The sequence below is a fragment of the Mycetomoellerius zeteki genome, unplaced genomic scaffold, assembly GCF_001594055.1.
Source record: "Mycetomoellerius zeteki isolate Tzet28-1 unplaced genomic scaffold, Tzet1.0 scaffold316, whole genome shotgun sequence".
In the NCBI taxonomy this organism is placed as follows: Eukaryota; Metazoa; Arthropoda; class Insecta; order Hymenoptera; family Formicidae; genus Mycetomoellerius; species Mycetomoellerius zeteki.
In genome coordinates, this window is record NW_017257301.1 from 1,068,151 (window position 1) to 1,080,620 (window position 12,470).

The 12,470-nt window shown below is 38.9% G+C and overlaps 1 protein-coding gene across 1 annotated transcript in view; it reads right to left on the reverse strand.

The window, feature by feature from the left end:
- Positions 1-12,470, reverse strand: part of bent (projectin protein bent) — a 95,052-nt gene continuing 82,582 nt past the window's right edge. Inside the window, 23 exon segments of the mRNA XM_018451655.1 lie at positions 1-1,190; positions 1,351-1,464; positions 1,549-1,866; positions 2,067-2,223; positions 2,428-2,570; positions 2,652-2,772; positions 2,849-3,003; positions 3,485-3,541; positions 3,946-4,317; positions 4,668-4,958; positions 5,283-5,509; positions 5,587-5,739; positions 6,044-6,251; positions 6,629-6,762; positions 7,012-8,237; positions 8,348-9,446; positions 9,659-10,275; positions 10,504-10,767; positions 10,892-11,031; positions 11,208-11,492; positions 11,678-11,793; positions 11,881-12,215; positions 12,393-12,470. The exon segment at positions 12,393-12,470 is cut by the window's right edge and continues 10 nt beyond it. Coding sequence (XP_018307157.1) covers positions 988-1,190; positions 1,351-1,464; positions 1,549-1,866; positions 2,067-2,223; positions 2,428-2,570; positions 2,652-2,772; positions 2,849-3,003; positions 3,485-3,541; positions 3,946-4,317; positions 4,668-4,958; positions 5,283-5,509; positions 5,587-5,739; positions 6,044-6,251; positions 6,629-6,762; positions 7,012-8,237; positions 8,348-9,446; positions 9,659-10,275; positions 10,504-10,767; positions 10,892-11,031; positions 11,208-11,492; positions 11,678-11,793; positions 11,881-12,215; positions 12,393-12,470 — 6,813 coding nt within the window. The 3' untranslated portion in view covers positions 1-987.

Here is a 12,470-nt window from a genome sequence, read left to right on the forward strand (position 1 = left end):
TCATTTTTAATTATGTTTCATTTTATCGTAAATTTTCTGACGGAAGCAGTCTTCAAACAAGTAAAACACGATGGTGCGTACCATTAACATGGAATAAGTGGGCACATCGCGACTATTGCGTAAAAATATTTGCGTACTCATTCTAACGCCATCGAAGAATTTTCCTGGCGAGATTCTTGGATAGTGATACTAAAAACGTATGTTCGGATATTTGAGGATGCTGGCAATCTCACCGAGAAAATCGCGTTCGCGGGCGTCGCGCGATATCCTACATAATATTCCGTTTCTTTTTCTTCGGACACTACCGCGATGTGCCTGTTAAGTAGCTGCGTGTACTCGAGTGTGTGCCGAGTCGTATAATACAGCAAAGCCGAATATTTTAGTGTAGTAAGTTGCGCGTGCTATCCGTAATGTGTGCGGAGACGGTGAATTCGGATTCTCGTCATGACAACGAGCCGCGTCCCAACAATTTTCGCGGATAATGCGACATCATAACAAACATACAGAAAGAAAAAAATATAGTGTTCCAAAATAATTTACATACAGAACGTAAGAGAGAGAAACAGAGAGAGATTAATATTAGTCTTCCAGTTCTCTCTTCCTTTCTGTATAGAGAAATCATCATATACTCTAAAAATGTTTATTATGGCCAAGCCGCTCCGGCTCGATTATTCGATCGTATCGCGTGCATTCCGATTAAATTTAGCGAAAGCTCAGAGAAAGATCAGAGTGTTGAAGATACAGTAATGATCGGCCAGAGATCGTTACGGCATCCACGAGTCGAACACGTATGAGAGCGGATGAGATACACTCTTTTTGGAGAACATATTTGGATAAATAGATTCATCAAGATACATACGTACTCTTCAATATTCACGAAATAATTCAGAATATAATATGTTCTCCACGAAGAATATATCAGAGATGCTCTCATTTTGTTGTCGACCGCGCTGATAATCGATGTATAACCCGGTATCAAGTTTGATTTCACAGCTCGCCGGGATTGACGACGTTAAGGGCAAACGCAGAGTTCGTTTCGCCTTTCTGACCGATCGCACGCGCCAAATATTGACCAACATCGCTGGCCGTGCACGTTTTAATGCCAAATTCGAAGGACGTGCTGCCGTCCGAGCTGAAGTGGTATCTGCTGCTCGTCTCGGGGATCGCCTTGCCATCTTTCAACCAAGTCACTGAAAAATTCATAATGTTATTAACAACAATTTAGCAGCTTAACCGAGAATAGAAAGACAGAGAGGGGAATTATAAAAAATTACTTCAATTATTGAATTACTATTACAATTCTTATTCTATTACATATTTATTTAAAATATTATTATAAAAATTTAGTACCTTTCAAAGGCGCGGTATCAGTCTTGCACGTGAAAGTAACCGACTCGCCTTCACTCACTGTTGCAGATTGTGGGAATGTCGCGAACGCTGGGCTTTTCGGCTCTTCGTTTGGAGCTGGAAAAAATGTAGATGAAAATTAAAATGCAGTTCGTCGAATGCGGATTTTTAAACGATTAATAATCATTAATAATTTCTTACCGAGTACGCTTAACGTGCACGACGAGTAGCTCTCTCCCGCGTCGTTGAAAGCTTCGCACGTGTAAGTGCCGGAGTCCTCGGGGAATATCTCGGCGATGATTAGCTTGTAGATGTTAGCTTCACTAGTGTACTGGAAGTCTTTACTAGGCTTGATCTCTTTGTTATTATGCAGCCATACTACATCAAACTTCTTCGCACCGATTATCCGGCAGCTAAGTGTCACAGCCTCGCCGTCTTTTACGTACTTGCTCGTTAGGTGATCGACGATCTTCGGCGATTTATCGTCGCTCTGTTTTTTCCGGGCGGCGTTCTCCACGGCTAAAAAGAGAAGTTGGACTAAGCGACATGTCTTTTGTAATTATTTTCTGATAAAATATAAATACGATAATAAAAATAGCAAAAATTAAAATAAACAATAAAATTAAATTATCTCCACATAAGCAGATTGAATAAAACTATATTTGTGAATTAATATTTTTATTAGATTAACGGTTGATAACAATTGCGGATACTCTTACGTTTTACAGTCAGTTTGCAGGATGTCGTGTCGCTGCCGATGCTATTAGTCGCAAGACACGCGTATTCGCCTTCGTCCTCAGGGAATACCTCGTTGATCGTGAGAGTGGCCACGCCGTTCTTATATTTGAGATCGACAATCTCTGATGAACTCAGCGTCTATAAGAAAATTTTATCACACACATAATAATCGCTAATAGAAATATATCTTCACACATGATTTTAGTGCATTTTTTGAAAATAATTATCACCATCCTCTCTCTTTTCTTACTATACTCATTAAATTACACAATTCTATACATTAATTTAATTTAAAAGTTAGATTTTAATAATAGCAAGTAGATTTCAAACTTATGCGTCTACCTTGCCGTCTTTACTCCAAGTAATTTGCGGCTCCGGATCGCCGTCGACTTTAGCTGTAAGTTCCAGATGTTCGCCATCGTTGATCGTGAGATTCTTTAACTTTTGAGTAAATTGCGGCGATCTCATCGAATCGTCTGAGGGTACTTCAATATATACATTAAGATTAAATAAATTTTATATTAAATAATTTAACTATTCAAAATCTATTAAAACAATATGCTTACAGATGAGTTCTTTTGTGGTGCTTCTTGATCGAGACGGACTGCCAGTAGTGTCGAGTTTCGAGCCGTATTTCTTTATGCTTCGTTTATCAGATGATTCGTTTATTTTGACACTGGAGCTGTCCTACAATTGTATAAAAAAAATGTCGTATAAGTAATAGTATTTTATTTTTAATCGTAACCTTATTTTGAAGAGATACCTTATATGAGGAGATCGTGGAATTATGTTTGCCATTGTACAAAGAGCTTGATTGGCTTTGAGTTGTGGAACTGTAGCCGCTGTAACCACTGGACTTGTGAACTGTTACGATCGGCGGTGGTGCCGGTTTCAGTGGTTGCTCGATGAATTTTCGATCTTAGAACATAATCACTTGTTATGAACGAGTGACATATATTCAAATATAATTATATATGTTTTGTCATAAAATTTACGTAATTTCATTACAAAAAGCAGTCTATAAAAGAAACTAAACAAGCTAAAAAATAATCGGGAAAGTTAATTCAACATGAGGTGTGTATGTAGGATGTAAAAATGAAACGAATAGATATATAATAATTTAAAGGAAGCATTACCTATGTCTTTGGAATAGATCTAGCTAAATAAAATGAAAAGATTGTGAAATATTTCATGTACAGCTAATATGTTAGACAACTATACATATATGATTTTACATATTTATGAAAAGTATAAATAATGAAAAAACTTATACATTCATATAGTTATAACTATATAAATGTATAAACACAAAAATATTATGTCTATCGTCTAATGAAATATTGTTTTTAATAATATAAGAAGAGGATGGCAAACAGAATACATTCTTAAACAGCTCTACCTCCGGAATGTAGGAGGTCGTGTACTAATTTTACTTGCTCCTCCGTTTCTCCAGTGCCTACAAACAAACAATCAATGAGATCTATTTTATTAGTAAATTTAATATAAATTTTACAGGAAATATTATTTTGATCTTATCAAATAAATCGAAAAGTTCTGAAAATGCAAATAAATCTTACAATTAATTCAAGATTTAATTTGAATACTCAAAATATGTATCTTATATAAATAACAAAACTGAATCATTATTAGATCATCAAAAAAAATTTGATTACAATACACAATGATGTATATTAATTTTTAAGAAATAAGTATAGTTCATATTTTTTAGTATTAATTTTTAAGGATAATGATCTTAAACTATTGGCAATTAGGTACTATCCATATTATTGTTTAGTTCCGAAACAGTCTCTTATCTTTTATTTTTTTTATTTGATGCTTAATCTCTTATTTATATCATACCTTCTACGATGACTACGCAACTAGTCTCGTCTTTGCCATGTTTATTAGTCGCCACACAACGATATTTGCCGCTGTCCTCCGGTTTGCAATCAACGATCTCCATTGTGACGACGCCGTCGGCGTTGCTCATGGGGTAATTGTACTTGGACAATTCCTCTCTGTCCTTATACCATTTCACGGTGGGCGGTGGATTGCCGCTCAGACAGCAGAGCAGCTTGCAAGTCTGCCTGATCTGAATGACACGTGGTCGTAATAGGAACGTGAAGCTCGGCGCCGATTCGATCGTCTCCAACCATACGTTATAGCCAAGCGGTTCTCGTCTACGTACAGGATGCAGCTCGGGCCTGTATTTCGGAATTTCTCTCGGCAGTGCTAAAAGAACGAAAAATGAAAGAATCATTCATATATATTTCTTAGATTTGTAAATGTAAAGCTGATAAAAATAAAAACATCGATTAATATTTAATATCAATTAGATAGCCTAAAATATAAATAGATTATTCATCGAAGTATTTAAAAAATGTAAAACTGTGTGCATTTAAAGTCATTTCAAATTAATACTTCTATATATATATATAAATTTAAATTAAATATAAATTAAATTATAACTATCTAAAAGTGTTTATCGAGTTAGAAATATTAAGTCATGTTGCAAATTATAATTTTCTTCCAAAATTACGTAGTTGTAGCATATATTAAATTCTGATGATAGAAACTCTTACGTTGTACATTAAGGAAGACGACTTCTTCACGGTAGCCATAATGATTTTCCGCGCGTATAATGTACTCTCCTCTATCTTCCAACTTAACTCTGTTAATAATAAAGGTGTAATCGTCACCATGGTATCGCTTCATAAATTTAACAGATTGCCGTAACTCTTGATTATTATGTGACCAAGATAAAGTTGGTGCCGCAATCGCGATCACGCGACAAGTGAATTTCACACTCTGTCCTTCATAGGCGAACGCGCTTTGCGGTTTGATGACGAATCTCGGTGCTGCTTGTCGACGATCTATAAAAATATAATTAATTTAAGAATGATATATTAGCGAGATTTTAATTATTTTGTATATTTATTAGTATTTATCTCAGGCATTTGATATTTGTTATCAATATTTACTAAAATACATACATATATACAATTAAAAAAATATTTGACGAATTAGATGTAATTGGAACTTTTTGATGTTTAAATGTACATAATTAGATAATATCTTTATATTGTATTAGAATTAGCAATTGATTCATGTTTAAATTGCTTCATTTTCTACGAAGCAGATCTTTATATCTTCCATGAAAATTATAATTATTTATTGATTTTTATGCATTGACTCACCGAAGCAAGAATCATAAATTCTGTATTTCTCGATTAAAAGTTTTCTGAGCGATGAGTACTCGGCTAGGCGACCGATGGGAAGGACATACTTGTCCCAGTTCTCGTACTTGGCACGCAATCTGTCTCTGATACTAAGGTAACGACTGTTGGCGATTGGATTGGTCCACTTGCTATGATCGCCGGTCAACCATGGATGAAGGAGACACTCGTGCGCAGTCATGCGCTTTCTGAAGGACAGAACACAGTAATATAAATGAAATAATAACAGAGAGAAGAAAGGAAAGAGGTCTGGGAAAAAACATACTCTTTATTTTTGACGAGTAGTCGCTTGATGAAATCTTTACCCTCCTCGGAAACGTCGCGGAATGCCTCCTCGTCAAAGTCCCAGTCGCATGCCTTCACATTTTTCAAGGTCTCGATGTCGTTATCACCGGCGAATGGTGAAAGACCGCTCAATCTATGCAAACGATGCATGCTAATCGATAGAGTTTCTTTTTTTTTAAATAAAATATTAATCAACATACAAATATACGTATGTGTGTGTGTGTATGTCTGAGTTATTTAATTCCAAAAACTTTCAATAATTGCAAAGTTGAGCAATAACTGCCTTTAAAAAAAATTAAATACTTTATTATTGTTATAGATTATTTATTATTGAAATTTTGTCATAATTGGAACTGATAGTGAAATAAATCGAACATATCTCAAAAAACGCAAAATATTTGTTCGCTTCTGTGTTATATAATAAAAAGTCTACTTACAGGACATAAGCTAGTACACCACAGGCCCACATATCGGTGTAAAAACCGACAGGTTCACGTTCAACAATCTCAGGGGCGGCAAATTCAGCCGTGCCTGTACTGATCTTTACTACTTCGTTTGGATCGAGTTTAGTAGCCAGGCCGAAATCGATCAATTTTACATTCGTGCTGTTACGAGTTTGGCACATGATATTCTCGGGTTTGATATCTAAAAATAATCAAATATTACATTAAAATAATAGGAACATTTAATAAATTAGCTCGCAGTATTAATATAAATATCTAAAATTTAACATATAAATTTTTGGAGAAGCTTTTGATTTAAAACAAAAATCACTACGAAGAGTAGATATTATAATAATTTATGCTTTATTTTATTGCCATTGTAACCAACGATAAACAAATGATAATTTGTTTGCGGAATTTATTGTTAATGTTTGAAAAATATTTCTTTTTAAATGTGTAGACTTAAATTTGTATTAAAACTTATAAAATAAAATTTGATTAAAACTTAAATTGATTAATGAAATTTATAACAAATTCCATATATACCACAAGAAAATTGTCAAAATATTTATGTCCTACCGAGATGGATGATGTTCTTCTCGTGCATATGCTTGACGCCCTCACAAATCTGCCTCATATAATTAATGACTTCCGCCTCGGACATAGTATAACCCTCAGCCGTAATTCTCTCGAATAGTTCACCGCCGGACAAGCTAATGAAACAAATAACGAGATCAAGGTTAACGCAAATCCGTCATAAGGGCGATATTCGTAGTCCGTTCTTATTTCAAGATCGTCTTAAGTAATGTCTTAAGACGCTAATACGGCCCTCTGATTGGTTCGTGACACCTCAAGGTTGAACTTAAGACGAGCTTGAATATAAGAACCGACTATGAATACCGCCCATAATCCGTCAACGGATTTAATAGCAAACGATTCTTTTGTCTAAAGTGAATACTTACAATTCGAAAATCAGCACCATCTCGTCATCATCTTCAAAAGCGTCGTGCAGGTTGATCAGCTTGGGATGATGCAGCTGATTCATGATGTCGATCTCCTTTCTGATTAGCTCTTTCTCCATCACGTGTGATACCGGGATAAATTTGGCAGCGAAAATGTTACCGGTGGTTCTCTCGCGACAGCGGTGTACCACGCCGAACGCGCCAGTACCGATCTCCTCCAGGATGTCATACTTGTCATAGACCGACGTATGCTTGATTTCAACTGGCTGCGGCACGTATTTGCTATACACATCAAACACGAATTGATCATAGTCGCGCGGCTTTTCGTCTTCGCGGCCACGTATTTTCTTGCCGCTCGCATCCACCTCATATTCCTTCTTCTTGAACTCGCGCTTGATCACGCCCTTCGTAGTGATCAACGGCGTTACTTCACTCGGATCCGAACGACCATAGATGTTCTCTGCACACACCCGGAAATCATATTGCTGTCCGGGACTAAGACCGGTTACTGCAAGCGTGCAGAAACGAGTGTTGCCAGCACGGATCCAGCTGCTCATAGGATGCTCACGCTTCTCCACTACATAGTTGGTGATGTTACTGCCACCATCCCAAACTGGCGGCTTCCAGCTGACCGCTAGCGAGTCATGACCGACATTATCCACTTGCGGGAATCTGGGCGGATCTGGACGATCACTGATCTGAATCTTGATGATGGCTGTGTCCTGGCCGAGGTCGTTCTCGGCGGAGATGCGATATGGACCGGAGTCCATACGACTGCCATCACGTATCGTCAACACAGCGTGCCGCTCCTTTACCTCGACAGCGTAATGTCCACCAGACTCGATCACCTCGCCTTCGCGCACCCACGTGATCTTTGGTTTTGGATAACCGGTAAAAGGAATCTTGATGACGACGTTCACACCTTTGTCGAAGAAGGCAGTGTCACGGAAACGTGGCGGCACGTTCAGCTTCGGCGGTGTCTTGATAAAGAGTTCACCCTTGGTGGATTTCACACCGCATTTATTTGTCGCACGGCAGAAATACTCATCGGCGTCCTCGCCAAACACGTCGTGGATGATGAGATTGTGGGTATCGCCCTCGGAATAAATGTTGTAGCGACTACCGCTCACGATCTCGCGGGCGCCCTTGAACCAAATGATGTTTGGCTTCGGTGTGCCGATAATCTTGCATTGGAAGTGGGCATTGTGATTCTGGACGCAATTCACCTGATGAAAAGAAAATGAGAAAAAGATAATTACATCTTTTAAGTCAAATCGCATTCATGAGTCTTATAATAATTACTTATTATCAAGATACAAATTGAAGAAATACAAACCTTCTGAAGAGGTTGAATGATTTCAGGAGGCTTCGCTGCTTGTGGATCAACAATCTTCACAGAGGTCGAAGCTTTCGATTCGGGACTAAGTCCTGCAACATTTTGAGCAAATACCCGGAACTCGTATTGCCTTCCTTCGATTAGATTGCTGATATTGATCTGTGTTGGCAGGCAGATACTGACGTTTACACGCTGCCATGCCTGACTGCCAACTTCTCTCTTATCGATCCAGTAACCCTGGATCTTGGCACCGCCGTCCGTTTCTGGTTTCTCCCATGAAAGATTGACAAAGTCTCCACCCACTTCAATGACTTTAGGCGTACCAGGTGGTCCCGGTGGATCAAACGGTGCCTTGGCCTTGATCGGATTGGTGCCCTCCAATGGCGGGCCCATGCCGTTGTCATTTGCGGCCATCACTCGGAAGAGATACTCCTGACCCTCGGTAAGACCCTGCACGACGAAAGTACAGTCTTTACAGAAGGATGACACGATGATCCAGTGCGTGTGGCTGACATCGCGACGCTCCACCACATAGTGGGTGACCCGAAGACCGCCATCGTATTTGGGTGGATGCCAGGACAAGGTGCATGTATGCTTATCGATATCAGAAACATCAAGTGGTCCAATTGGCGGTCCGGGCAATCCAGTAATGTATACGTTAAAGGACGCACTGACGCTGCCACTGTCGTTCGAGATGGACAGATCGTAAATGCCTGCATCGTCCTTTTGAATGTCTTTGATGAAGATAATAAGGTACTCGTCGAACACAGTGTATTTGATATGCGTAGTCTCCACGATTTGGCGACCATCTTTCTTCAGAGTCACTTCCATCGGTTGATCGCCACTATAGTAAATCTTGATCTTCGTGTTATCGCCTTCCGGTAGATAGAGATCGTTCGGCATGCGCTCGATACGTGGTGGCGTGCCGATCTTTAGCCTGCACGTGGTCGCGGCGATGCCGAGTGGATTCGAAATTTGACAACTATAATCGCCGTCATCTGCGTCCCACACTTCGGATATCACCAATCTATAAATGCCGTTTATTGCTTCGGCGCGGAAACGACCTCCTAAAGTGATCTCACGACCGTTCTTCAGCCACCTGAACATGTTACAAGTTCAAATTATAATAATATTAGATCAAAATTAACAGCTAGCATATAATAATGCATATAACACATACATTATATTACAATATATTAAAAGATACATTTTAATTGTTATACTAATTATTACTAATTTCGTTTTAATTTGTATAATAAATCTTACTTAATAATAAGAAAACTAGCAAATATTAAATAAATTTTTACTAACCTGGCGGTTGGCAATGGTTTACCCGTAGCCTCGCATTCGAGAACAAGAGTTTTGCCAAGTGGTATAATCTGACTGATAGGCAGGTTTCTGATAAACTCCGGTTTCTCGCCACCCTCAACCTCGCAGATTTTCACTGGAGTAGTGCACGAGCTCGGCTCGGATCTGCCAGCCGCGTTCACCGCGAAGATCCTGAACTCGTAGTCACCCCGTTCAATTAAGTGCATGACCGTATACTCGGTATCGACGACATTATACTCGTTACACTTGGACCACATCGCACTGCCCACCTCGCGCTTCTCGATCACGTAGCCGGTGATCCTGCTGCCGCCGTCAGACACGGGCGGTTCCCATCGCAAATCAACGTAATTCTTGCCGACTTTGATGACTTGTGGCGTGCCAGGTGGCGATGGTACGTTGAACTTGCTCTTGAGTCTAAATGGCGCGGACGGTGGGCTTGGTTTACTGAAACCGGCTGCGTTCTTCGCGCGGATCCTGAACTCATACTCATGACCGCTCATCAGACCATAGCATACGTATGTAGTATCCTTGAAGAGATAGTCGTTTGCCACGCGCCATTGCACATCTTCAGCGGGGTCACGGAACTCGATCTTATAGCCCTGTAATTGATATATTATATTAATATAATATTACATTGATATATAATGTAGAATATATTTTAGTAATGTTACATCAATATCGAAAAAAAATTTCAACTTCGACAGTATGAAAGAAATTTTTTAATTCAAAGAATTTATTTGATATCGACTAGCTTTAAAGAATGCAAAATTTCGAATATTTTAGAATAATATTCACATCTCATAGGTATAAGTTTTTTTTTTACACACCTGGATACGAGAACCACCGTCGGACAATGGTCTTGTCCAGACCACCGTGGCATTCGAGGTATCCCAGTCGATGATTCGTGGCTGTCCGGGTGGATCTGGCACCGTGAATGGGAATTTAGCTGTTATCGGTTCGTCAGCTTGCAACGGATCGGATATGCCGTACTGATTCTCTGCTCTCACGCGGAAGTTATACGTGCGATTCGGTTCCAGACCGATCACATCGTAATGCGTGCTCCTCGCAAAGCTGCTGAGCTTCACCCAGAACTGAAAGAAATCCGAAAGAATAATAAAGATATCAATATCTATCTGATGTCACATTTTATGTCATAAGAAAAAAATATTATCTTCTTTATGATCATTATTTGGAATTTCTTAAACAAAAACTTACGCCAGCCGGATCCAGTTTCTCAACAATGTAATTCGTGATTGGCGAACCACCATCATCGAAGGGTGGTTTCCACGTCAATGTGCAGGTTTCCGGAGTAATATCAGAAATATCCAAAGGTGCCAAAGGTGGTGATGGTTTGTCTAAAAAGGAAATAATCTTATAGTATAATCTATATAATTGTAAGATCAAAATACTTAGTTCGAAAAAATTTTTCAAAGTTATTTTGCTACTTTCTAAATATGATTGTCTGGAATTTAAATCCAAAATGTAACTTAAAAAATAAAAATTAAAGATTGATGCGTAGTAGGATATTTACCGACAACTAGGACCTTGCATGAGGCAGAATCCGTGCCAACAGTGTTTGTGAGATATATCGTGTACGTGCCGGTATCCGATCGCTTTGCCTTTTTGTTAATAAACTGTGAGGCTATGTCGGTTGTCTCGAACTTGATCCTTTCGCCAGTGAGAACCTCTTCGCCATTGATAGACCAATTCGGTCTTGGTTTGGGATTTGCTGTATAGGGCACCGTAATGGTGAATGGTTCTCCGGCAATCACAGTCATATCGCGGATGCTGAGGTCGCTCGTGATCTTTGGTGGGACTGTAACAAAAAGATTGATATGTTGAACATTTGAATCAACTTATGAAGAATCACGCGATTAATGATGATAAAAAATTAAATTAGATATATATATAATAATTTTACATATTTTAATTACAAAATATATATTTTTTATTTTTTTTTTTTTTTGTAGAATAGAATATTTTTAAATGAGATATATTTACATGGTGCAGCGCTGGCGCGAATAACATCGGAGTTGGAGCTCCATGGTCCGCGACCGGCGGCATTTTCCGCAGCTACCCGAAACTCGTAATCATGATTCTCAATCAACCCAGTAACTCTAAGAGATCAATGAAGAGAATTGTTAAAACTTCTTGTTAAGATCATAGATATTTTTCAAGAATATATAGTAGCACAGGTTACTCACTTGTAAGTGGTGTCATGTACCAGAGCCGGGGTGGCTTTAACCCACTTATCTTCGTTCAGAAGACGCTTCTCGATGACGTATCCGAGGATCGGCGAGCCACCGTCATGACGAGGTTTGGTCCAGGTGATGGTGATGCTATCCTCGGTGGTCTCCACACCGCGAGGTGTGCCAGGTGCACCCGGAGGATCGAACGGATGTCGCGCCTTGATGGGATCGATTGTCGTCGCTGGATCCGACGTACCATACTGATTCTCCGCCATCACTCGGAACTCGTAAACTTGACCAACCGTTAGATTTCTGACTCGCACAAACGGTGTCGTAACATAGCTGCTTACCTGCAAGTTTTTTTTTCTTTAGAATTTATGAAAATTCTAGAATGTCCATTCTATTGTAGAACCTCTCATATAGATTTATTTTCAAATTAATTTCTCTCTATGCCAATTTTCTTAATTAATCCTTTCTCTTGTTTTTTTATCCAGATTTAATGATAACGATTTTGCTATATTTCTCACCTTAGACCATGTGGCGGCCTTCGGTTCCTTCTTTTCGATCACGTAATTAGTGATGTCAGCACCACCATTGTCCTTGGG